This window comes from Cricetulus griseus (genome assembly GCF_003668045.3).
Source record: "Cricetulus griseus strain 17A/GY chromosome 1 unlocalized genomic scaffold, alternate assembly CriGri-PICRH-1.0 chr1_1, whole genome shotgun sequence".
Taxonomy (NCBI): Eukaryota; Metazoa; Chordata; class Mammalia; order Rodentia; family Cricetidae; genus Cricetulus; species Cricetulus griseus.
This window is the reverse complement of record NW_023276807.1, coordinates 2,511,034-2,538,224: the sequence shown is the minus strand read 5'-3', so window position 1 is coordinate 2,538,224 and position 27,191 is coordinate 2,511,034. Positions and strand designations below refer to the sequence as shown.

Below are 27,191 nucleotides of genomic sequence, written 5' to 3'. Positions count from 1 at the left end.
TCAACGGACTCCTTAGGGCAGCCTAAGGAATACAGCGACCCACCAGGAAAAGCCTTGAGTTTTGGCAGTCCGATGGCATCACTCACAGCCGCAGGGGCCTCATTGGATCCCCAGCTGGTACCAGGGAGGACAGTCCAAGGCACTCCCCTCAGGATGCAGCTGGGGGTGGGGAGGCAGGTGGCACCACCCCAGCCCACTCCAGTATGTCTGCACACAAGGACTCCACAGCATCCAGTCGCTCGATCTGCACCAGCTTTGTGAGCAGCTCTGGGATGCTGTAGCCTGCGGTGCTGATGCGGTCAAAGAGCTGCATGCCATCAGTCATGCCCCCAATCTCATCCCTCTTCAGTCCAAAGCTCTCGGCAAGGTGGCGCCACGTTTTTACGACCGCTTTCTCAGAGTTGTAAGTGGAGCTGAGCATCCGGCTTGTCTTCTCAAGGCAATCAAAGGGCAACTCTGTGGGACTGAGACCTAAGAGAAAGAGAGAGTCACAGTTATGTGTCACAAACCGAAGTCAAGGGGAGCTCAGTATTAAAGATCTACTAAGTGTTTAAAAGGAATTGACCTAAGTTCTAAATAGTCTCTTCTAGAAAATAGAAAAGAAGGAGATACCTCCCAATCTGATACCAAAACCAGCATCTTTAACAAAAATATTAACAAATAGAGTTCAACAATAGAACAAAGAATTATGTACTCTGATAAGTAACATTTATTTTAGGGGTGTAGTTCTGGTTCCAGTACTTGAGAGTTAATGTGACTCTTATGAAAAGTCCAGAACGAGCATTGTACTCAGTGGCAAAAGCTGAGTGTTTCCTTCGGATCAGGAGGACCTGGGCTCTGCTCTCAGTGCTCATATTTGACATCAAAGCAGTGAAGCCAGAAAAGAGAGGAAAGAGTACACAGAGACTAGAAAGGAAGGAATAAAAATACCCCTTGTGCAGATATGATTGTCTATGTAGAAATTTCCAAGGATACTCAAAAACTCCTATGACACAGACATACGTACATAGCAACACAGATGACTCTCTACTGAATTATGGCATGTGACACCAGCTAATCGCTGAGTATGTACTGTATGATTCAACTTACAATAATATTTTAAAATGCATCTCTTACATATCTGGGTGTTTTGCTTACAAGTATGTTTGTGTGCCTACAAGTAGGTTTGTGTACCATGTGCATGCAGTGTCCACAGAGGCCAGAAGAGGGCATCAGATTTTCTAGAAATGGGTTTACAGACTGCTGTAAGCTGCCATGGAGGTGTTGGGAATCGAATCCCAGTTCTCTGGGAGAGAAGCCAATGCTCTTAACCATTGAGTCATCTCTCCAGCCCCCAATTTGACTTTTATAATAGTCTTGAAATCCTAAAATTACATCAAAAGAGACTAGATTAGTGGTTGACAGGGCTGTAGGTGTGGGTTTGGGGAGCAGGAGAAGCCCCTGTGGTGGCTGAAGGGGTCGCTGTCTATCTACTGTGTCAACATCAACATCTTGGTTATGACTTTTATGGGGTTTGTGAGCTATCAGCATCAGGAAAAGCTGGGAGAAGAGCACCCAGGCTTTGCTCTATTACCTCTTAGCACCAAGTGGTAAGAATACCACAAGCCAGGTGTGGTATTTAATACCAGAAGCAGGCATATTTCTATGAAATCAAGGCCATTCTGGTCTGCAAAGTGAGTTCTAGGACAGCCAGGACTGTTACACAGAGAAACTCTGTGTTGGGGAGGGGAGGAGAAGAATACCACAATAAAAACCTTTTAAAAGAACTGGAGGACTTTGCTGTCTGGGGTTTACCCCATACTAACCACATTGGGATCTTGAGAAAGGTGGGGTGGCTGGGTAGGCAGAGGTATTCAGGTCTTCATGTGATTCTAATGGTCCTGGGAGCCACGCCATGCTGGCCTGAGGGACTTGGTCTTGCCTGTGTCTTATTACTGTGGCATTAGGAAGCACACATGCCTAGGCTGTCAAGGAGCACATGAGGGCACAGGCTTGAAGCTTCCACCCTGCAGGACCCACTGGAGGGCTGCTCTTATGGTTGAAGTTCTAAATTAATTTGAAAGTCACAGTCCCATGGGCTTGGTCTTTCAAAGCCAAGACATTCTTTGGAACAGAGAAGAGCTTTTGGGGTGCTGGAATGTAACTCCTAGACCATGTTCTTCTGGGCAGCCAACAGCAGCCACCATGCCAAGCTTGATGAAGCAGGCTGACCAGGCATGTACTTTGGAGCCATGCCATGTTTCTGAAGGCAGCCAAGAAGAATACTTGGCCCTGGAATTCCTGCTTGGTGGTTACTTCTGGTCAAACAGAGCATCTAACCAGCCTGCCCCAGCTCAGGGCCTGCACTTCTCCCACATGGGACATGAGTGGCAGGCAGCGTGGGACTCTCTTCAGTCCCACAGCTCATCTAGACCAGAGGTGTGTGGAGGGATGCCAGCAAGGCTGGAGGCAGGAAAGTCCCCTGACATAAGCAGTGAGGGGTTTATTTCCAGGGTGAAGAGAAGTTAACTTAGGGCCTGGATTTTATAGCATCTAGGAGGATTACAGACTGGAATGTTTATGGTTCTTATCCTGTTGCTCTTTACCTGCCCACTGCAGGCAGTCTGACCTTCCTGCTCATGTGGCTGCCCTGGAAGGAGGTGAGAGCCCTCCAAGGCCAGTTCAGCATGCCTGTGAAACTGTTTCTAGGCACAGCCATACCCTGCATGATGATGTTTCTGTCCATGACAGAAAGCTCTTGCTCTGTAGTACACCTACTAATGCCCCCAATCATCTTAGTTTGTGATGGTACACTGGATACAGACACAAGGACAAAATCTCATACCTATATGTTCCTTAGTGTCCCCATTGGCACTGACTACAATACTGATGACAATACTGATGCGGGCATAAGCAAAGAAGCTATGGGTACCCATCACTCTGTCCGCAAGTGGTACTGCACCAGTACAATACTGGGAGTCTCTTGTCCTGTGAGGGAAGCACTTCAGCCTAAGTCTGCTCACTTGGCTATTCTGAGGGGGTGCCTGACAACCCTCATCAGATGTGGATGACTGTCCTCAGTCCTTCACATAGGAGCCTGGCATTGGGGGTTCCCATCTCCCAGAAGTGTGCCCCGAATGGCCTTTTCATTTTTATTTTGTTGTTAAGATATAGTCTTATTATGTAGCCCTGGCAGGCCTGGAACCTACTATGTAGACCAGGCTGGTCTCAAATCCATAGAGATGGCCTGCCTCTGCCTCCCAAGTGCCAGGATTGAAGGCGTGCACTGCCGCATCCAGCTCTGAATGGGTCCCTTGTCCTTACCTTCAACAACACCACACACGTTGGCATATACATCCAATATCTTTTTCCTTCGGCTCTGGATCTACAAAGAACAATTAAGAGAATGTTCATCTTCAGAAAGGGAGCAGATGGTCACAAAGCCCCAAATCTTCCCTTTGCACTGGCTTGGCCCTGATGGCTAGGCATGTTTGCTGTCCCAAGGCCTCAGGTGAAAGCAGCCCAAACATATCAGGAAGAAGAATGTCCCTAGGGCTTCCATGCAAAAACCCTCTGTGCACAACAGGGGTGCTACTGGGTTTAAAGGGACACCGATGTTAGAGCTGTCATCGGTGTGTTTAGAAGGTTGACAATGAGGGTCCCAGATAGCCACCAGGGCAGCCATGCATGCAGCAGCTAACGGAGCTATGGCATGCTCTCTTCCCCAGGGCAGAGAGCTCAGGGCAAGGATAGGCAGTGAGTGATCCTGGGTGAAAAGACCATGCCTGCAGCAGGCAGCATGCTCTACTGATTCTTTAGCCAGATCACTGCACCTAGAGTAGAGAGGGTATCCTGCAGGGCCAGGCCAGATCCGGGATCCCTGTAGGGCCTTTCTTTACTACCAACAATGTTGCCACATGGTTTGGCTGGGCTACCTGAGGCACAGACTAAAACAGGAATATATGCCCAAGCCTCAGAGCACACTCTGTGCCACAGGCATTCCAAAGCAGCTTGCGTTAGTGCCAAAACCCTCTGGATAATTTGTTTAAGTGAGTCTACTGCCACATAAGAGAAGTGTGTGTGTGTGTGTGTGTGTGTGTGTGTGTGTGTGTGTGTGTGTCTGTCTGTCTGTCTGTCTGTCTGTCTGTCTGTCTGTCTGTCTGTGTGCATGTGTTTACATATATAATATTCTTGTTTCTAGAACCTTTTAGGATATCAAAGCCTGTGTTTGCTCAAGCCTACTACGTAAAATGTCTATTTGCATAGATCCTACTCACATCGTCCCATATACTTTAAATCATCTTCATTATTCCTAATAATTAACACATGAAGTGTTTTCCAAATAGTTACTGCATCTCATGGTTTAGAGAATAATGACAATAAGAAGTATGCATGCTTAGTATAGGCACAGTTTTCTTTTTATCTATGCTGACTCATGGATTCAGAACCTACAAATACACACAGGGGTGAGTGTGTGTGTGTGTGTGTGTGTGTGTGTGGTGTGGTGTGGTGTAACTGCTTGGATATACACAGTATGTTTTAGAAGTTTTTCCCCCTGTTTTCTGGCATTTGCAGTGATTTGAGAAAAAACTTTTCTCTTTTGTCTGTAAGCAGTATAATTAAGATTGTTTTTTAACCTGATGCTTTGCACATTGACCTAGCTGGGACCCTTGTGAGAAAAGCATCCTATGGAGCTTGTTCAATGTGAGATAACTTGTCTGATGGCTGTAAGTCACTTCACCAGTGTACCATGGGCCATGCTGCCAGAGCCTCACCCCAGCAGACTTGTTACTGGCTGCAGCCTTCTCCCTGGCCAGGTGAACTAGTGACAACAGGCATAGCTCTGGGGACCCTTGCTTGTCCGGGGCTGGCTCCTCATCACTGTCCACACTGCGACTCAGCAACTGTTCGTTCTCAGAGGATGCATCGTTCTCACTGTGAACACAAGCGGGAAACCTGTTAGTGGAGTCTAGGAAAGTGCAGCCCAGATGAGCTGCCTCGACGCCCATCTTGTTTTCCAGGTATGCAGAGCATTTTACAATACCTTGTTCCTTAAGTATTTCCTACATTTCCTAAGCCCTAGGTGAGGGGACCTGAGGGGAGAAAGGGACATTCTATCTCCTGACAAACAAGCCATTCTGGTACAGAGTGGCCCGTAGATGTTTGTATGGGGCTCCTAAGAAGCAGTGGGGTCCAAGAGGCTGGGGACACCATCGAGGGCTGCATCTGACATCTCTCCACACTGCCTGACACCATGGATGCTTGGTAACCGAGTGTGTTCTAGACTCTTGCACTTAACCCCAGCAAGGTGGGTCTTCGTGTTAAGTCATTAATATTAGATGGCTAGAACTCAATCCATGCAGGATTTCCAGAATAAGCAGGAACACACACACTCACACACACACAAAGTGCACCTTAATGTCAGGGAAGGCCCTCTTGACTAGTGGCCTGCCCTTAGACGTGTGCCTTGTGGAGGCTCCAGAGAGCTCCCAAGGGTGGGCAGGGTGGATGATCACATGCAGTCAGCCTCATGAGCTACACCTGCTCACTGCTCAGGTCACACAGGACCTGGCACCTGTGGGTTAGAGCTGAAACCCTCAAACAAACCATTCAAAATAAAGGCAAAACAATAGTCTTTTTTTTTTTTTCAAAGTATTCTGCTCACTTGTTTGGTTTAGCTAACGACCTTTAGAAAAAGGGATTATATATGCCACACATTATATTTGAGTGTTACTGTTAGCAGTGAAGGTCATAAGCAAACACAGCCCTGGAGCCACAAGAAAGAAAAAAAAATACAAGCAGTTGTGAAACCATCTAGCAGAGCCCCTTTGTCATTATGCTTGAGGGCCGATGAGGGAGGTGGCTAGCCCATCCCCTTCACTAACTCTGGCAGGCAAATGGAAATGCATGATGGCATCTTCACAGATTACATTGTGATGTAATTTGTGATGTAATTACATTGTGATGTAAATGATGGCATTTCCACGGATCACCACATAGCTCCCAAGTTCCATTTCTAAGACCCAAAAGCTGTTTGTAGGGACAGGTTCAAAAAGGTTCATGACCTTGTCTTTAGAACCAAAGTTTAATATTTACACATGCAAAGAGTATGTATTTCCCCAAGTATCGTCCTGAAAATTTTTCCCTCAGAAGAAACTCGAGCCACAGGGGCAAATCCTTGCCTGCTCATCATCCCCTTTTTAAAAGCTACTTTCAGGAACAAAAAGTCCTGGAAGGATGGAAGGGGCAAGCTGGGACCAAATGGGATCACACCATACTTGGAGCCCTGGCTCATCCTTGGCACCATGTATAGTACCTAGGACAGGGCTTAGACTACAACTTCCCAGAGTCTGAACAATGACCAGTTAGAATGAAGGCACAGTGGGAACTAAACTTCTCCAAGGCCTTGAGTAGTTTCATACCTACTACCCTTGTCTACTGTGTGGAGATGCCTGTATTGGGAGTCTTGAGAGCACTAGAGTTTTTCCAAATGGATTAGTGCACTAGGCTGGGATTCCTCAGTGCCTGAAGTTTGTCCAGATTTATAAGTCCTTATTCTCAAGTAGAAAAGACTTGGCAAGAATTCTTGTGTCACGGGAAGATCCTGTCTTGGGTCAAGAAGGAGGGTTTGGCACTCTGCTCTTCTGGTAGTTGGCTTGGCAACTCTTGGGAACTCTGGACCCCAATTGCAAAGATTGGCACTGGGTAGATGGGACCCTTCCTATATGTGTGTGTAAAGCCACAGTGCTGGGTTCATCATAAAAGGGTTTCATGCTGAGTTGCTGGGAACCAGTGCTGAAGAGTTGCAAGGACCATAGTCCAAAGGACTATGGGGACAATAGGAAATGACTTCCCTCTTAGTTGATTTTTAAAGTGGAGGGGGTTCTATGACCCAGTGTTTGGTAAACATACTAAAATACCACCAGGTCAATCTCTTCCCCCCCCAGAGGTTAATTACACCAGGCCTGTATAGATGATTGACAGCCTGGACTTTGGTTCTAGCTCTGTTGATCACTAGTGAGTGATCTTGGTCCAGTTATGGAAGTGGGGACGGCATCAACCTGTTAGTCTTAGGGGCGTGACAAGGCCAACCTTAGGCCTGGTGCAGGTGCTGTTGGCCTTAAAGCATTTTATGCAATGCTGCCAGCTGTGAGAGCCTGACCAGGATGTATGCGTCATGGGATTCATGTCTTTTCTCAGTTTGAAAAGAAGGATGAAGGGCTCAGGGCAACTGGGGGATTAGGGGCAGGGAGAATGAGCAAGTAGAGAGTAGCAGGCAGGTGCAACACCTGCCCCAACACACATCAGCTCCTGTAGTTAATAAAGAACCAGAAACTCGGTGCTAGTTTGCACTGCCTGCTTCTCTCCAACATTCTGGGAGCTTCCCCAGGCCACCAGCTGTCCAGTACATTCACTGATACAGCTTGCCTGCCTGCTCAATGATTTAAAGGACCCAGCTGGTAGCTCAGTCCCTGGAACTAGGATTGTTCTACCCAGTAGTGAATGTAGGCAAGCCCCTGTTCTACATACCTCTTGGGAGTCTTTGTGGGTGTTGCTGTCAACTTCTGGAATTCGCCATTCTCAGGGAAAGTCACCACACTGTCTGTAGGAATGGAAATTGGGGGTGACTGAGAGTTAGCTTAGGGCTCTGAACTCGGATTGCCTTTCGTGTTTCCTTTTCAGTAGACATCCCTGGTGACCAGCTCCCCACCCGAGAACAGAACAAGTGGGCATAGCTACCCCCCCCACCCCGACTGTGGAATCAGAGGTGGTCAGGAGACTGGGATGTCAAGTTTGAGGACAAGGTGGACATACTCCATCTTCATGCTAGACATTATGTATGGGGCAGCATGGGTTGCGTGTACAGACCTGGAGCCTCCTTTTTCTCTTCATGTGTGCTAGCTGGGGCTTCTGGGCTCTTTCCTGGGGGACTGGTACAGCAGGCTGCTTGAAGAAAGAGAAAAAGGTTAGCCTGAGTCTCCTGGCTGTCTCAGGGAAGGTGACAGAGTGTTGGAATAGGGGTATGGGTGCAGCGATGTCACCTGGAGCTGAAGGCTTAGTCTTCATGATGTAGAACATGATGATGAGGACAATGGCGATGGCCATGATGAAGATGGTAGACATGGCGATAATCAGGGCGGTGGCCAGGTGTCCTTGACCTGAGAGCTCTGCTGGCATCAGGGAGAGGAGGATACATGTTTTTGAGGGCCATAGCACCCACCAGAAGACCCGGTCACAGAAATGCTTTCAAGGATCATAATTGAGCCAAGGACCTGGCACGTCAAGTGTGCTTTGGCTGCTGGGCTGCTCCCACTGTCGAGTGGGCTCATGTGCATTAGACTGGGAAGACTAGGACGTAAAACCAAGAAGCCATTCCTGGGGCGCTTACTCTTGGCTTCACTACTCTGAGGATCCTAAGAGAAAGGTAGCGATGAGGAGGAGAGGCCCATGAACAAGTGTCTGAAGACAACATAGTCCAAATTTAGGCACTCCCAAGCAAAAGGCCACTCCTTGGGCTAGAGATCAGATTCCTGGTTTGGTTTTACTTGGCACTTCATCCTCAGAGAAATAGCAAGAGCCTCAGGGTACACAGGGCTGAACCCACCCGACAACTCCCGCTGTTTCCACTTCTGCCTGGCTGCTGCTTATTCCGGGAGCTGTTTGCTTGGTTCCCTAAATGCAGCTTTGGTATGTGGAATATCCAAAACCTTCTTCTAACTCTCCAAAATAACCAAACAGGACACCTGGTTCCCATGAAGCAGGATCCAAATGACCTGTCACCCACAGAGGCAGTGGCAGGCATCTGGTGCCTTGGGCCACCTGAAGGAGGTGCAGAGCTGAGAGCCCATTGAGGGTGTTCAGCCTCCTGATGTCATCTGGCGCATCTGCAACTCTGCCAGCTGTGGGAGACGGGTGATGTGTGTGTCTTACTATTCTTGGTTGCATGCTGTTCCCAGGTGCTTCGGGAACTGAGGTGGGCTCTGGGTGTGATCATGGGATCCCATCACATTAGAGAAGTGGCAAGAGGGGAGGGCTCCGAGTTCACTGCTGCCAGCTGTCCCCTGGACCCACGTCTAGGCACCCTCCTCACCTTTGTGAGCATGCTGGAAGGGGGACAAGGTGCTGCCGCCAGAAGTGCTGGAGGAGTGAGCAGAAACTCCAGAGGTGGCTCCCACACCTGCAAGGAGAACACGTGACCTCAGAGATCTGACAAAGCACTGCATTCAAAGGCAGGAAAATAAGATAGTGCAGCAAAGTGAGCCAGTCTGGACTCCTGGACTACACTGTAGGGAGTGGACAGAGAGCAGACTCCTGGACTACACTGCAGGAGGGGACAGAGAGCAGACTCCTGGACCTCACTGCAGGAGGGGACAGAGAGCAGACTCCTGGACCTCACTGCAGGAGTGGACAGAGAACACAGATCTTTATTTTCTAGTGTATTTAATGTTCTTCAAAGAGTATTCTGACATCTTAGAAATTCCGTTTTCTAAAGAGTGTGTGTGTGTGTGTGTGTGTGTGTGTGTGTGTGTGTGTGTGTGTTATCTGTGCACCACAAATATGCAGGTGCCTGCAAAGGCCAGAAGGCGGCACTGGAACCCTTGGAGCTGGAGTTACCAGTGCTTGTAATCCACACAGTGTGGGTGCTGGGAACTGAACACCAGTCCTCTGCAAGAGCAGCAAGTGCTCTTACCCACAAGCTATCTCTCCATCTTTAAATAAAAAGATAGCTCTGCCTCGTCCACTCAGTTTTCCTATGAACTGAGACAAACTCTATGCATTCTATTTGAAGGATAGCATGTGTCTATGAAAGTGTTTTAGAGGAAATAATGCTTCATTAATTTTTTTCAATTATGGAGAGCAGAAACATGTTGTTAATATCCTTACCGGTCATAAAAGCAATATATCCTTATTACTAAAAATCCAGAAAAATAAAACCCGAGGAAGAAGCAGAAGGGGCCGGCAGAGCATTACACTACTGTTCTTAGCTGTGACGTACTTCCCTCTGGGACTTTCTCTAAGATTCTGTGCAGTGGTGGTTGTGTGCTGCTGGCCTAGTGTGTGCTAGGCAAGCGCTGCACCACTGCGCTGCACTCTGAGCCTAAGGTGAATTTTAAATAGTTTCAAACAACCCATTTAAGAGTGGATGTGCCTGCTCTCCCTCCTAGCCATGGCTCATTACTCTCCCTCCACAGGAAAAAAAAAATTGTTGCTAAAAATACAAAAGGGCAGGTGTAGTAGTGCTTGACTTTAATCCCAGCACTTGGGACGAAGAGGCAGGTGGATCTCTGTGAGTTCAAGGCCAGCCTGGTCTACAGAGGGAGTTCCAGGTTAGTCAGTACTACATAGAGAAACCCTGTCTCAATAATCCAAAAACTGGGGTGGGGGGAGTGGGGAGGGCAAAGAAATGTCAATTAGCATGGAGAAAAATGGCAGCTGATTTGATATAGGAAAACTACAAGTACTTGTTTACTTGTATTTCTCTGATAAATAACCTTCTTCAGGTCAAACTTGAGTTTTCCAGTCGATAAAAACAATCAGCAGTAGTGGAGGCAGAACACTTGCCCATCAGCTGTGTCCCCAGCCCTGGAGTGGGGGGAGGGAGTTATGTTTTCTTTTCTTCCTTTCTCTCTTGTCCTTGCTGCTTCTCAGTTCTGGAGAGGGTCATAAAGTAATCCCAGATTCTGAAAAGCAGCTATGAGCCCAGACAGGCCCACCAACCTCCCTGAAGTCCTTCCACCCACCCCAGCCAGCCAAGAGGATAGGCCTCTGGGGTCAGCCTACATCACCACGGGGCTTCCGGAAGGAGTAAGCAGGGGCGGCAGTCCAAAGAGAGGTTATGGGAGAAGCCCAGGACTGCTGTGCATAAAGGCTCCTGCCATCTGACTCGTGCCAGCCCAGGAGCAGGAGCACGGTCACACATCAGTGGAGTGCGCTGCCAGGATAGCTGATATATGCCCTGTGGAGAGAGGCCAGGAGCTTCTGTCTCAGGCCTTATCCCTAGTCCAACAAACAGAGATGGAAGATGAACAGTTTGGACTTGCAAGAAGGTATCGCAGGCTGAGGGCAGGCTGAAGGTAGATTTCTGTGTGTCAGCGTGGTGCCAAGGTATTCAGAGGGTAGCTTGGCCTTCAATACTAGACAGAAATAGAACTGTGGTGTGGGCCAGGAGGGTAGTCACTTGACTAGGGAGGGTGAGCTGTGTCTCTCTCTTTCTGGAGGAAGACTGGAAGCTTTTCTGTGGCCTTTAGGCTCCAAACTTGATGTTCTACTTTTAGTTTATCTTCAGGGATAACTTTTAGGGAGGAACTGGCAAGGGAGTTTCCAGTGGTGGTACTGTCTACATAGCTACGCTCACCTGCTCACCTGTCAAATGACAGACATTCAGGCCGTGCCCATTCCTGCTCACAGACCCCCACCAAGTCCTTTACAGGTTGGCAGCTGCTGCAGCCAGCAGAGGCAAGCTCCAGGGTCCTGCCATTTGTACTATGCAGGGGAAACAGCCATCACATGTCATCAGGTGGACTGTCCTGACCCAGCTTTGAATAGAATCTAATTTCCTTCCTCTAAAGCAAATAGTACATTGAAAAGAAACTGATCTGTTGGTTTGGTTAGGGGCTCAGGTGAGCTTAAGATATGTGGGCAGAAGAGAAAAAAAAAAGAAAGCCAAGGGCTGTGTTTGTGGACACCAGCGATCTTTGTCTTTTCTTGTCCCTTCTTGCTAGGACTTGCAGACCAAGGCAGTGACAGGGCTGGGGATGGGGTGCAAACACACCCAGGCCTATGGTCTAGAAAGAAACAATGGGGGTAGCGTGGTGAGTACAGACTTATGAAATGCCCCTGTACCCGGGAGGGCTGGTTACACGACAATGCCAAACATTGGTACAGGCTGATACTTGTTAAGGACATCTTCCAGAGCCACAGATGCTACCTGCTTGGGCCAGCTATGCCTTGCTCTTATATACTGGACAGTCCCCAAACTGAACCCCAGCTGGCATGTGCAGAGCATCCAGACTGTACAGGCTGCAGGAGGTGCCAGGCACTCCCCAGCCAAGGATGCTCTTCTGAGAATATCTGAGAAGGGGGGAAGTAGAGATGAAGTATGGTAGACCTTCTAAGCCAGGAGCTGGAGCCAAACACCTGCAGCCACTCCTGCAGGCAAACCCTTCAGGTCATCATGGCCTCTGCCCTTCCCTTTCTATGTGATAGACCTCAGAGCCCTTCCAGAATCTTCGGGGAGACAGACACTTCCCTCTGGGATCCTGTGGCAGATGCTGGGGCATATATTGGGTGCAGAAGTAGCATGGATTCAACCAGGCCTACAGGCCATGCAGGTCCTGAAAGGCAGCAACCCACGGCCTGACAATGGGCTTCTCAGAGTCAGAGCTGGCAAGAGAGAGAGGAGCTGCTCTTTCAGCAAAGGAGACTCAGGGTAACTCAATGCATGGGTGCCTGGTTTGGATGTCCTGAGTGACAGCTCTGTTTCAGGCAGGTGAAAGGCATGTACTCAGTGGGAAAAAGTTAAAAACAGATCAAATAGGACCTGCTCTGAGCACAGTAATGACAAAAAGCCATCTGCCTCTTATTTGGTCTCTGTGGTCATCGGTTCAGTGCCCTCTGCCTTCCAGGTGAAGGAGTAGGGCAAATCCTAGAACATCCCCAGGCTGACCTCACAGGGGTCTGCTCAAGTATCTCACCATGGTCACACATCACCGGCACAGAGAACACCAGGACGGGGTGGGCCCCATAGTACCATCTAGAAGCGGCAGTGAGTGTGGTTTGCTAATGGGCAGGAGAGTACCTGCAGGCCTTAGGAGGAAAAGTCAGGTCCCTGGTAATCACTTCAGGGTGCTTCTGGAGGAAACAAACACCACTCTCTATTATCCCAAACCCTTGGAATTACAGACATATGAACACACTGTATCATGCTGAATAAACTGTGTGTGATGTATGTTTGTGGAAAACTCAGGGAGACAGAGGGAGAGAGGGAGCCAGCCCAGAGACCTGCTGCTCTTCACTGCATACCTTTCGTCAGCCATGGGTCTATAAACTATCCCACCTTATAAGGTACTTGGGGGCAGGGCACAGAAGATGCCTTGGCACCTGCATTGCCCATTATGGAGGCACAGCCATGGTACATGTTCCCCCAGAGCAGTATGCTAAGGACCCCTGCAAACATATTCTCCTGTATCAGCTGTACTCTGGTCTGATGTGGTTTGACTATGCATTATCATTATGCTAGGAATATCCCACCCTACCCTGCTCCCCTCACTCAGTCATTTGCTCCTCCATATCAATATCTTTGGGTAGTCAAGTGCAGATGAATGTTGGCTTCCATAGGACTCTGGCTTTAAAATGAGCAAGGTAAAATATTTGCTAAACGCTGGTAAAAACTGATGTTCCAGATAATGGGCAGATGTTTTTCACTGGAGTTCCAACTGGACAAGATGGTAGGGACAGACGTGCCTAGTTCACTGAATTCCCAGGCTGGCTGCAGGGGCTCAGCTCACCTTCCTCGGGGACTTAGTGAGCTGTAAGCACAAGGCTTAGTGGAGTTATACCTCTGTTCAAAGAGATGATGGTATATAAGGGGCCTTTGAAGTTGTTAATCCACACAATTTATAAATGTGCCAGTATGCATTAGAGGCTGGCTGGCATTCTCTACAAAGTGTAAACAGTTTGGATTTTTAAAAAGTGACTTAGTTCTTAGAGTTGTTAAGGAGGTGCCCCTCAGCCCTGGCACTGGCCACACACCCTGGCTGTGGATCCTTGAGCGAGGGGTGGAGTCATCAGATTCTCAATAGATGGTAGAAGTGACAGGACTGCTTGCTGGGAACACAGCCTTTGCTTCTGCTCAGACCTGCTTTGCAAGACCCTGCTTCTTACCAGGTTCTTGGTGCTATGTGTCATGTTCTGGTGTGAATAGTACTTTACAGAAATGTCTAGGTCCTTGCTCCTGGAGGCCAGGGTTTCCTGTTTATGTTCTAAGGCTTACATGAGGGAGTCATGTGTGCCAAATAGAATCTACTCAGTGCTCTAAGCCACAGCCTAGTCTTTTAACTGGGTATCCTTTCCTAAGAGACCACACTATTCTTGACTTAGCTCAGGGGTCTTAGCCAGTGAAAAGTGATTAAACAGACAGACAGATGTGACTGGGCAGGTCCTGCCACAACACAGTGTTTCTATTACATTATATCCTTGTCCCTCTAACCACTCTGTCCCAGACCAGCTGTTGAAAGTCCAGGCCTGCTGTTGTTTGTTTGAGCCTGCTGCCCACTGCACTGGGATATCTCACTAGTACCGAAGTGGGTATTTCCCATACACTGTCCATACAGTCCCATCTGTCCTCACAGAGGTCTTGTGACACAAGATCTTAGAGGAAACTGAGGGACAGAGAATGAAATCACTTTCTTAGGTGTGGAAACTCACAATGGAAGCCAAGCGGGATGCACGTCTTTCTCCATCCCTGAGATCCTGCCTCCCTCCAAACTCTGACCAACTGTCCTTTCAGCACAGACCCCTTTACTTAGCTGTCTGGGTATCTGCATTCTCAGGACAACATGGGTGAAAGGAAATTACAGACAAGTGCATCCTGCTCTTTGGTTTACTGAAAAGATAAACCAAAGGGATTTGTGTTCCTTAGTTTAGGGAAGGCTGCCTGCTGTATCTGTTTTGTGTTCCCAGTTTCAATGTACGTATATCACCACCCCAGTATGTGCAGGTATTGCCTCCATTATATGGTAGAGGAAGCAGAAACTGAAGTAGCTCCAAAGATCCCATTGTCTCCATGCTTTAATGGAGATGACAGTCAGCCTGGAGGCAGGACTGAACTGAGCCCAGCATCTTGGCCATCCAGGAACAGGAACATTTAATTCTACTGTATAAGTAAATGCATGTCACTTTCCTCCTAAGGGTCCCTTGATGGTCTGTGTCACAGCAACATAGTAGCACTCTTATGACGGGCTTATGGGAATGCTTGGTGAGCATTAATCCACCTGGCTGTGCAAAAAGTCTGTATGGTGGACACCACTGAGTACAGCCCGGCAGGGATAGAAACAGCTCCATGAGGCTGGATAAATACTCTAACAAAGGCAGAAAGGGTCTGGAGCTGGAGCCTTTAACCTACACTCAAATGTCAGACTTAAAAATGTGTTTGGGGGCCACCCAGACCCCCTGAGTCAAGAGGCAAAACCAGAAACCTGTGCTGTCTCAAGCAGTGAATGGTAATATGCTAAGAATTGAACTCCTCTGTTCAGGCCCAGAGAAGCAGCAAGTTCTCTTCAAATGCCAGTGCAGGCTCAGTCACGTGGGGTTAAGAAGAGTGGTGGGTGCCCTGATTCCCATCCCTCCCGAGGAGTAGGAGACCCTCATGCAGATTCAGGTATGTAGCTGGACTGGCTGTCCTGCATCTGGCCATCTGCCTGCTCCAGCTCTACTGGGCATGTAGCTGCATCACCAGGTGCCCCAGGGTCCTTGACTCAGAATACCAAGAATGATAGCTTGGTTCACCAAGGTCCAGGAAATCTACCCTTCAGGAAGAGGTGCAGCCTAGGCCACCAGCCAGGGATTTCAAGATCCCAACAAAGATGAGGTTTGGCCAAGTCCCTGGCGTTGCTGGGTTGGGGCTGTGGACAACAAATACTGAGCATATGGGTCTCCTAATTTCACAGGGGCTATCTTTATAGGTAGTCTTTCTGGTCACAATGCATCCTGGGTAACACAGTGTCAAGACTGAGCCAGAGTAGAGACTGGAGTGGAGCTGCTTTATGATCTGAAGGAGGCTATGATCAGTCAGTGCCCTGTCTACCACATCCATCACAGACAAGCTTCTGGACTGGGCATACGGATGCCTGGAGACTGGCTTGAAAAGACTGGCCCCAGAGCCAAGGCTGGGTTCTAAAAACTTACAATGAAGCCTTCCTGGGATCTAGCTGTCAGTTAAGCAATTGAAGAGTAGAGGGATGGAGGGGGCTCTTTTTTGTTTGTTTGTTTTTTAATCTCTAAGAGTCAGGGATTTTGCTTGCTTTTCTCCAGGTTGGATGCATATGGTTGGTTGGGTCTTCTGACTGCCCAGGCAATTAGGGAAGGGCATCTGTGTGAGGGCCCCTGGGTTCCACAGACAGAGCCTTTCCTGATAGGTGGTACAGTCCTGATATCTTCCACTCAGGTGAGAACCTCATCGCAGAGTCATCTGGCATGTAATCCACGTAGATTCCCCAACAGAAGACACATTAGCAATGGCAGCTGACTTCACTGCAGGTCAGGCTGGCAGCCAGGAGCCCCAGGGCATCCTCCAATTTGTAAATTAATTAGCATATGACTGGTAGGAAGTTCAGTTTTAAACACATGCAAATCTATTCCAATTGCCAAACTATTTGGAATGCAGAGAATGGCCTGGCCCTCAGTTTCCCCCAACCCCTAGCATCCCTGCCTCCAGGCATCCTGTCCAGTAACAGAGTCGCTCTCCTGGGCCTCACTAGAAGGGAGGAGACACTCTTCCATTCCTATCACCATGCCTTTTAAGGAGGAAGTCTCTATCACCCTCTCCTTAAAAGTACTATTGTAGAAGGGTGGGTGGGCCTTGTTCCAGGCTAGTTCCTGTAGAGCATGGGTTGATGAGGCTAGCCTCTTTCCAGCCTTCCTTCATCCTACCTCCTTCATCCTACCTCCAGCCAGCAGGTCTGGAGGGGGTCCCCAAACACATTTTTAGTAGGTCTGACATTCAGATGCAGATTAAGGGCCCAAGCTTCAGAATGTTTCTACCTTTATTAGACCACGTTGCAAAGACTTAATTTTTATTAGTGTGTGTGTGTGTGTGTGTGTGTGTGTGTGTTAGGTGCCCACAGAGGCCAGGAGAAGCATCAGATTCCCTGAGCTGGATGGTTGTTAGCCCCCTGAGGTAGGTGATGGGAACTGAACTTCAGTCCTCTGCAAGAGAAACAAATGATGCTGATGGCCAAGCTGCCTCCATGTCCAGCCGCTACTGTGCTAATCTTATCTCGTCATTGGAACTGGCTTCATGGGACCTTGTGGTGATGCAATTTTGTAATTTTTTTAAACATTCTAAGAGACTGGAACTCACAATCAGAGTTAATAAATAATACACCATGAGGTCACTCAGGACTTAGGAATGCTATCCTACTGTGTGCTCAGCCTGTTTGTTTTACCTGCTTTAAAGAGAAGAATGTAACAGCCAACCTTACTATGTCTTGGATTTCCTGTGTAAGCAACATTTACAACCCGAGACAATGCATAGCTGTAACCTTAAGTTATGCACCCTTCCAAGCCCCTTTCCCAGGAGTAATGCATGTGTGTGTTTATGTATGTTATGCTAACAAACACTGAATAAACATCAGAAAGCAACCTTATAAAACATATCCACCATAAATGTTGGCTACAACATGGACACAAGTTGGTAAGTCTGTTTGCAGTGACATTTGCAGCAGTGTTTGTTATGTGGGGCAGTTGGGGGTCAGTGACTTAATCCTTTATAAAACTTTGTTAAAGATTTCTGTACAGTTTCCATCATCCCTCTCCCACGTGGTGCTTTCTGTGCTGATCAGTACAAGAGAGCAAAGCCCTTTGTTAGGGGCACAGTCAGTCACACACACACAGGCACAAGATGATCTTCAGGCAGGCACAGAGTCCGACTCAGATTGACAGGAGATGGTGGCAGACACAGGGAGAGGAGCAGAGAATTCAGATGTGGGCTTGCTCTTGGTATGATTAGTCCAAGGGGAAGAACTTTGACTTCTCTTCCCTAACACAACACTGCATACATTTGGGGCACTGTGAAGTCCCCGCCAATGCGTGGAAATGAGACAGTGGTTCTGCTGAAGGGCAGAGTACTCACACTCCTTGGTGTTGGGAGGCGCCAAGAGGCAGGAGTAGCAGACCATACCGTAGATGTTCCTGGGTCTGTTCTCCAGCATGTAGTAGCTGCAGGAGACAAGTGAGACAGAGTAACGGCAGATGAGTGACAGGGACCACACAACAGGTACAACCCGGATGTCACTAGGCCATGGCTGAAGCAGGACATGAGATAGCTTGGTGGGAACTGAGGACCTGAGAGGTCAACAGCCCTCCAGAGTTCCCTGGGGATGTTTAGCCTGTCCTGAAGTGGAACATTCCTTTTTTAGTACTGGGACGATTTGGAGCCTGGCTTCACATGGCCTCCTCTCTTTGCTCCTTTCCTGAGGGGGTGGTGGTGGTTGTTGTTGTTGTTGTTGTTGTTTGTTGTTTTGTTGTTTTGTTGTTTGTTGTTGTTGTTGTTGGTGTGTGTGTGTGTGTGTGTGTGTGTGTGTGTGTGTGTGTTTACTGCCTTTCATTACAGCCTTCAGCAGACATGCCTGTGTGCTACCACCTGTGGGCACTGGTGAGCTCCCTGTGTCTCTCTCCTTTCACTGTTACACTTCTCAGAGCCCATAGCTTGGTGGGGTTGTTCACAAAATGCCTGTTCATCCCTGGGGTCCTTGGAACCCCTCAAGTGCGTGAGTGGGTGAGAGTGCCAGAGACAGAAAACAACTCCACTGGTCACACAGGCCAGCGCAGGTAGCCTAGAAGATGACCCAGAGTGGAACCAGGTCCTGATACAGCTAATAGCCCTGGGCTAAAGACACCTGTGTAACTATTGAGTTCACCTGTAGTTGCCCTCAGAGGAAAGGGGGAATCACTCAGTGTGTCAGGCTTCAAGTCCTGTTCACCCAAACAATGCTCCTGTTCCTTCTCATGCCCCACCCCTTAAAGGACCCAGCCCTCAGCAATTGCCATTCCCCTCCCATAGCCCCACAGAAGGGGAATGACACAGGAGGGGAATTCTTTGACATTTTGGCTCATTTCTTGGTGTGAGCCATTTTCCACAAACAAACACTGTAGGGTGCTCATGAGGCCATTTATCACATTGAGAGAAGTCTCATCAAATAAAGTGAGCTGGCGTCCATGCTTCAGCGCTTCCCTTCCTGATAGCTCCAGAGATGCAAAACCCTCTCTGCTGGTGGATCCACCTGCAGTTGTCTCCTGCCTCTTTCTGATTAGCCCTGCTGATGTCTGTGGGTGGTAAGATGCTACAGGAGGGCGGGCTGGGAGACTCTGGACCCCAGCCTGCCTGAGCTTGGACCATTACCAGTAACATCAGGGTTGTAATTGCTTGCCCTTCCTCAAAGCCTTTTATCTTCAGATCCCTGTGTGTCTTGTAAACATTAATTAACCAATCTCAAAAACACCCCTTGGAGAAGCCACAACAGTTTAACTGTCAAGCCTTCTGGAAAAAGCTCCCCAAAGCACCCTCTGGTCCCCTAAGAATCCATCTTTGTCAGCGAAGCCAGGAGCTACATAAAGACTGATAATGGATCTACCCAGCAGGGGGCAGGTGGCCTCAAGCTGTTGGGGCAGCCTGCTAACACCTCCATCCTAACCCAAGTCCATACCATTTTTCCCCTCCCATCCTGCTAAGACCAGGTAGATACTGGAGGCCAATGAGGGTAAACCTCTCTCATACATCTTGCCAGATACTAAGGAAGGACAATTGTTGATAAATATTGGCTAGACAAGTTAATGAATGAATGGCATTATATTCTGCTCCACAGTTCCAAGTACTGAGCTGGAGAAAAGCTCCAAAGGTATTTGGGGACACCAGCCATCCCCCTTTAAAGCAGCAGAACCACAGACTTGTCTGTCCTGGTTATGTTTGCATGTCGAGCTCTGTCACAGGTAAGGCTCCAAAGTCACACACAGAGAAGTAGTGTGAACCACAGGGGCTTTAGGACCTGCTATACACTGAAGACCTGGGCATTTAGCACCTGGGAGGGTGCTGTTGGTTGCTTTGTCCCGAGTTCCCATCTGTGGTGAGCTGCCTTTTCTTGGCAGGCAGGCAGGCACTTTCTGCTGTAGGCTGACCGCTCCCATCTGGGTGTCTCTCTCTGATTCTCACAGGGGTTCTGAATGTTTAGAGCTCCACACTCCTGCCCTGACCCTGATTGTCCACTTGACCAAGCTGTACAAAGTAATTTAATGAAGGAACACTATTGAAAAGCTGTAAAAAAAAATGCTGTTTTTATCTTATGTGTGTGTCTTTGGTTTGCATGTTTTGTTTGTGCACCACATGCATGCCTGGTGTCATTAGAAGAGGGTTTCACATCCCCTAAGACTGAAGTTACAGAGTGTGTCGTGTAGGTGTTGGGAGTCAAATCCAGCTCCTTTGGAAGGACAGCCAGTACTCTTAATTCCTGAACCATATCTCAAGCCCTGATATAAAAATTTTCAAGATGGGTTGGTTCTAGGAAGCTGTTTAGAAGTTGCATGGCCCACCTGGTACACAGGTCAAATGCCTCCAGGTAAGAAGCTCCCTTGCGATAACATACATCGCTGCAAGAACATTTATGTATGTGTTTTGCTATGTGTGTGTTCCTGTGTGTATGTGCATGTTTGCATGTGGTACACACGTACTTGTGTGTGCAAATATTTGGAGACTGGAGTCAATCTCTGGTACCTTAGTTGATTTGCTGTCTGCCTTATTGGTAAAGACAGGGTCTCTCACTGAGCCAGGAGCTCATTGATTCAACTAGGCAGAAAGGGATTCCCCCCTGTCTCTGCGATGCCTGTCACCACTTCTGACTTTCATGTCTGTACAGCAGGCACTGACAGAGCTATCCTTCCAGCCCAGAGACCATTTTTAAATGTTAGGTTTTTCTTTCAGGACTAACCTAAACTAACCTCAGAGTTTGCACCTGTAGTTCCGCATACAACTCGGCAAGAGTGGAGAACACTGGCCTAGCTTCTGCCTTCCGACAGCTTCTTCCATCTGAAGTAAAGTGTTCATTTAGACATCTGTGGTCCAGCTAGTGTCAAGACCACTCACCTTTCCACAAAGATGCAATCCCTTACTCGTTGATCCATGTTTTGATTTTTCTCTCCAAATCCTCTGGACTTACAGTGAGGTTGTATTCTGATAAGCTCATTGTAAGTTAGAGGAACTGTTACATAGAAAAAAATGCATTCAGTGCACTCAACCCACACTAGCTGGTGGAGCTGTTTGCAGCGTGCTCAGGACATGCACGGTTTGCCCATGATTGGGCTGCATCATCTAACACAAAGCCTACTTTGTAATAAAGCTTCTCTCATTCAGTGCTCTGGAAGTGAAAGACGGTGACACTTGGGGGCTCACCATTAACCAAGTTAATCCGAATTGAAGTGATGTTTCTCTTTAATGACTAGAAACATCATAACGGAGAAAAATGCTAAGCTGAGCCATTGTCAGCTGAGGACAACCTGAAGTATTCTCTCCTCTCATCTGTTCTTCCTGGCCTAAATTGTTTAGCTTGGGGCAAAATTCAGTTTAAACAAGGATTCAAGAGTCTTCTATTCAGACTGACTTCCTCTAAGTTGGTAGTAATTGCTTCTCCCGGCAGTTTCCCCTGTCCTGGGACCCAGGCTTGCAGTGGATGCTTTGGGTCATGAGATGCTCATGACCTGCAGACCCCTGTGACCTGGAGAGTCCTTTCTCCAGCCTGCCCAGCCCATGAACTGCACTAAGCCTCCTGTGTAAAGGCAACGGCTGGTGTAGAGCTGGCTGCAGGAGCTACCCACAGGCAGGGGATGCCAAAGCAGGGGAGGTTATGAAATCTAACCCCTTCCCTCCTGCCTTGTCCTTGCCTCCTGTTGTCTCCCACGCAGACCTTTCCCAACAGGAAAGCCCCATGTGCTGCCATTGTTCAGCGAGTGTCTGGGCCACATGTACAGAGAATGGGAGCCAGCACCTGCCAAACCACAGGGAGGGGAGAGGGCCAGCCCACAGCCTTAAAAAGACAAACACCAGGTAAATCTACATCCTGGCCCATAACCACAGGGGTTCATGGAGCTAATCGGTCCAACCTGCCAAAATGTCCCTGTGACAGCAGGAGAGCCTTATTTTGTTCTGTAGGCGTAGGGCATACAACAGGAAGTGGGTCCTACCCCTATGGAGTATGAGATCCTGTGAGAAGGGGTAGCAGTTGTAAGAGGGCCTTGGGGACCAGGGCTGAAGTGGAGGCTTTCTGTTTAGTGGCTCCAGGGTCAGGAATGATTGATTTAGCAGGTATGCCTCACGACAAGCCAAAGAGGGAACTGGCTACTCAGTTTCCACATTTGTGGAGTGATATGCGGCACGCTGAGATGGATGTGGACATGCGTCCCTCCCTCACTTAGGGGGTGCTCTGGCTTCCATCTGTCCCAAGTGCTGAAGATAAAGTCACTGTTCGGAAGAACAGAGAGAGAAGTACTCAAGACTTCAGAGCCGGAAACATGCTGCCGGAACCCATGCAACCCCACCACCCATTCTACAAATGTCATCTGCTCAAAGCCTTCTAGAGGCAGGGGGCTCACCACCGTTATCGAATGTCTTTGGAGATTGGACACATTCTGGTAAATATTGGGACCAGGCAAATTGTCTTCATGGATCTCAAGTCACTTCTCAAGTGTTGACTGGCATCTGCTCCTGAGCAGTGCAGTCATTTGCATGGCCCCAGACTCGTCTATTTTAGCTAAAAAGTCTCTTCTCTCTGGCTCTAAGGGGCAGTGAAACTGGCTGTATACAGTCACTGTCCCTTTTAGATCATCCAGAACAGAACAACCGCTACCGTGGACCACTGATGCGGCACAGTCCCAAGGCTCACCTTTAGCCACTTGAGAGCTAGGTGTGTGGGTTGGGGAGCTTTGTGGCACACTGGCCCACACTCCCCGCACTGAGAAGCTGCCTCATGGATCCCATATGGACAGCCCAAGCAATGTTCAACACTCACCTTGAGTGTTGAACCTCTCCATCCATCCATGTGGGGGAGTTTGGTCTGGATGTCCCACAGCACTGGATTCTACACATCTGGCCTCTACCTGTCTCCACATCCCCAACAAATGTTTCTTCCTCCTGTACCCTATGTCTGGACATATGGCACCACCGGCCACTCTGGCACAGGGAGGGCAGACACCAATGAGTCTTCTCCACCTTGCGCTTCCATCTAGCTGCTGGGCAGCCCTGAGACTCTTGTCACCCCCAGTGCCTCTGTCCCAGGACCCCCTGCTCTCCACATTGCCCTTGCTCCCTAGGCTCCAGGCTCTTCACTACTCAGCCATTTCTCTTGTTGCTATCAAAAGGATCCCGCTGACACTGAGCCCTACTGTGTCCTTCCCTGACTTGGCATTCTGACTGGGGACCTGCATCAGTCACAAGCTGAAGGCCAAGTCTTCAGTGCTGGTTGCTAGACCACCTCTATCTGGCCCTACCTGTCTCTAGCATCTCCACGTCTCCTGGCATGGTGAGCTCCTTACTGAGGCCATGGGAACCAGAGGACCAGGCCCTGTCAGATGCTTATGCTTTCAGGGAAAATAAGTAATGCAGCTGTTACGTGACTGTAAACAGGGTCTACACAGAGGGTTCTTTCCCTCCAAAGGAAGCATGATGGGATGGGTGTGCCTGACACGGACCCCCCCCCAGATGCTCTTCACTTCTTTGTGTATCATACTTTTGAACCAAGAAAAAAAAAAGCCTGAAGCCAATCGATAATGAATCAATCAAAATGAAATTCTAGGAACTGTGTAAGCTACCAGAGACTAATTCTGTCTGCTATCAGATTTCACTGAGTTTCCCTCATTCAGAGGCAAACCCAAAGTCTACACCAACCAGTCCCTTCAATGGTGCTTATACAGTTATGTGAGGAGACACCTATTCTGGTTCTAATGCTGTTGTTCTTTTTTGGGGGAATCCCACAACACAGTAATTGCAACAACTATGCGGACAGAAAATTTATTTTTTCTCATCTTTTCAAAGGGAATAGTCTACTACCCTCCCCGTTTATAGCTCTCTGCTTTTTGCATGTCCAAGGATAAGGTTACATGATGAGGTTCTGCTGTTTCATAGATTCACTAGACAAATATACTCGAATCACACTTTGTGTTGGGGACCTGAGCATTGGATTACCTAGGAAATATTTGGATAGCTGAGCCTGTGGCTCGGGAGGTGGCCTAGGCTGAAGACAGAACACTGGGAAACTGCAGTGGGCGTCAGTCTGTCACCAGCAGATAGACAGATGGTGTTGGGAGCTGTGAGATAATTGCTTCTACGATAAAACTGAACTCGTGTGTGTGTGTGTGTGTGTGTGTGTGTGTGTGTGTGTGTGTGTGTGTGATATGAAAAGTGAATTCATAGCTCACTTATGTTTCTGTTGGCAGTGTCTTTCTGATATTTCTGTACTTCCTCCTCACAATGTAATGTTCACTTCTGGCGTGAGCTCCCCACACCCCATCCACCTCAGACCTGCTACATCATGGCCATTATCTCCACCCAGTCGACCATCACCTTCACGACCTCCATCTCTGTCACCTCCTCCAGCCACACCTGTACCACCACCACCACCACCACCACCACCACCACTTCCATCCCCTCCCCCACCTCCCACCATGCTTTTCCTCTCCATCTGCAGTCTTGTAAAACAGGATGTTTTGTGGCCACTAGGGGGAGGCAGCAGCAACAGCTGTGGCTTAGTATTGATCGAGTGTCCAGATGGGAATTTTCTGACTCTGGTCAGAATTTGCTAATGCATTCTATCAGGAAAACAGGGAGATTTCTATCTTTTTTTGTCTTTTGGAACTGCTGTGTTCTCACTTTGCTTTTGGAGGGGGAGGACCTATATGCTCCAGCAGTGTGGGAAACACAGACATCAGAGGACTCGTGCTTTTCACTCACGGGTTTCTCAGAAGAATCCAAATAATACCTTCCAGTGAATGTCAGATTTTCTTCCCCCTCCAAAATGCTTCATGTGCGTTGTTTCATTGTAAGTGTCTGGCTGGTTTGTTTTACATCGGCAGTCAGGCTATATTCTGTTGATGCCTCCTTATCAGCCACAAATGCAGCACCTGAAGGCACCAGCCTATTATTATCCCCAGAAGAAGGTGACAGAGGGTGGGCATGACACTCTGTGAAGGCCTGTTGTGCCTGTGGGGTTCTGCTCACAGGGTCACTGCTCCTCATTCAGAGGTGGGCCCAGCAGCACAGCACACTCACCCGGGGAGACATGGGCCACACTCAGCGTCGTTTTCCATGTCCCCTGGTGTCAGCACAGTGGCCCGGAAGAAGCCCTCACAGTCCTTGTGGCGCCTACATATCTGGTAACCTCCTTTGGAAAACTTCTCTGCAGGGCAGGGCACACAGCCATAGTCGTCGTCTTTGGTGCCATATCCACAGGACTGGCAAGGGAGGCAGGGGATATGAGAATACAGCCAGTGACTACAGAGGCCTGCACAGTGGCATGCTAGCCGTTTCCACCCTCAGCTGTCCATCCTATACTAATTTCAAAGTCCCGACTTCCGTGGTTCTTTCTCTAAGTTTGCTCCTCTCTATCACCCAACAGTAAGTGACAGCCTCCCGCCTCAGAGGAGGTCCTTTCAGCAGGCTCACCAACTTCCCAGAGTGCCTCACTTGAGGACCAGTCTGGGAGCCTGAGTTTTTTTCAGAACTCTGTAAGAACCCCAGACAGTGTTGTCGAAGACATTTCTCTGGTGCTCCAAAGAGCATGTGTGCTTGGCCTTTCCACAGAAGGGGAACCCAGAACCCAGAGTTGATGCACTGTTCCTGGAGAGCACTTCCATCTACTCCCAATTCAGACTGTCAGCCCAACAGGGCAGGATGGAGCACTTTTTCAAGAATTCAGAATGCCTGAGAAATATGATGGTGTATACACAGCTGGAGAGAGCACAGCTGGAGAGTGCACAGCTGGAGAATACACAGCTGGAAAGTGCACAGCCAGCCAGTGCCCTGGGCTCTGTAGCTCACACCACTCAGCCCTGGTGAATATACCTGGGTGACCTTTTGGTCCTCAGTGACAGTTTAGGATGATGGTACCATGAGCTTACCCTCACCTCCCCAGAGCTCAGGGCCGCGGGCTGGTCTTTACTCACCATGTAGGGCTCCTCCCCTGGTCTGCAGGGAGGACACTGGTGGCACAGCCCGGTAGTCTGGTTATGGTATTCATTCTCGCCACAGTTGGAGTCCTCTGCCTTGGCTGAGCACATCAGAGACACCTGTCACAGAAAGGGTGCTTAGCCTCCACACCTCCTCAAGATGCAGTTATGTGGGGACAGTCCCCAGAGAGCCCCCGGTTGGCCACCCATCTCCCCCTGCCCTCAGCCATCCTTACAACCACTCCCTCCTGACCCCACTGTCTAAACTTATCCTCTTCCCACACCCATTCTAAGCCTTGGATTCTCTTAAGCTCACAAAGGAGGCACCCCTTCTCTTGAGTCTCTAGACATCTTGGTACTACAGGGGCTGGTCCTTTGGTCTCATGGTGTCCCAACCCCACCGCCAGGCAGGACTCAAGCGGGCAGAAACTTTCTGATCTTTTTTAGCTGTGGTCCCATTACACAGGCTAACACATCACTGATAAGCACCGAGAGACATTTCTGTCTACAAGGCCCACGAAGAGAGCACCAGATAAATGGTCCAATTAGAACTGGGGGTACTGTTGTCCTCATTCCCTCCTGACAGCTGGGTGTAGGAGTCTGTAGGAGTTCTGAAGCCGGGTGAAGGAGGCTAAGGGCAGTCTGAGGTGGTACAGCTGGTGAAGGTTGTGGCCTGAGGGAAAGCCCCTGGCCTGCAGGTGCTGAAGTAAGTGTACAGTAGGAGAGGCACTCAGAACAACTTACCACCAGCACTGGGAGCCAGGACATCCACTTGCAGTCCCCCATGTGGGCCATAATCTTCTGGAAGCTTACCTGTAAGACATACTGCATCAGTATCAGGTGGCCCAGCTGCCTTCATCTTCATTGTGTCTCAATGGATGAAGGTTACTTCCAGCAGCCAGCATGCGAATGGCACACCCCAAAGAATAGAGTCTATTCTTTCTCAATATGTGGGTCACAACCCCATTGGGGGGTCGAACATCAGATACCCTACAGTCAGATATTTACATTATGATTCATAACAGTAGCAAAATTATAGTTATGGAGTAGCAACTAAATAATTTTGGGGGTCACCACAACATGAAGAACTGTATAAAAAGGTCACAGCATTAGGAAGATTGACGACCACTGGAATAGACAGTCAGGAAGCTAAGCTTCAGGCTGGTGAGCCTGAAGGCAGCTCACATACCCTTTCCATACTATGCCCTAGGAAGAACCCCCAGAGGGGAAGGCTGAGCAATTGGAGCCTGCTCTTAAGCTGGGAGCTGAGAGCTAGTGTTTACCATGCT

At 48.8% G+C, this 27,191-nt stretch overlaps 1 protein-coding gene across 1 annotated transcript; it reads right to left on the bottom strand.

The window, feature by feature from the left end:
* Positions 1-148: 148 nt before the first annotated feature.
* Positions 149-26,697, bottom strand: Edar (ectodysplasin A receptor). Its single transcript, XM_027388340.2, has 11 exons — positions 26,647-26,697; positions 25,900-26,022; positions 25,007-25,188; positions 17,831-17,916; positions 9,071-9,157; positions 8,022-8,147; positions 7,849-7,923; positions 7,510-7,582; positions 4,755-4,914; positions 3,304-3,364; positions 149-471 (listed from the first exon to the last, which is right to left on the bottom strand). The coding sequence occupies exons 1-11, from the start codon at positions 26,695-26,697 to the stop codon at positions 149-151; spliced, it is 1,347 nt and encodes a 448-aa protein (XP_027244141.1).
* Between the last annotated feature and the right edge of the window lie 494 nt (positions 26,698-27,191).

Bases quoted from the DNA above. Each gene is read 5' to 3' on its own strand.
- Edar (XM_027388340.2), bottom strand. From the start codon at position 26,697: ATGGCCCACATGGGGGACTGCAAGTGGATGTCCTGGCTCCCAGTGCTG. The intron at 7,924-8,021 runs GTGACATCGCTG...TTCTTCAAGCAG, and splicing joins GACTAAGCCTTCAGCTCCAG to CCTGCTGTACCAGTCCCCCA. The intron at 4,915-7,509 runs GTATGTAGAACA...TTGTGTTCACAG, and splicing joins CCCACAAAGACTCCCAAGAG to TGAGAACGATGCATCCTCTG.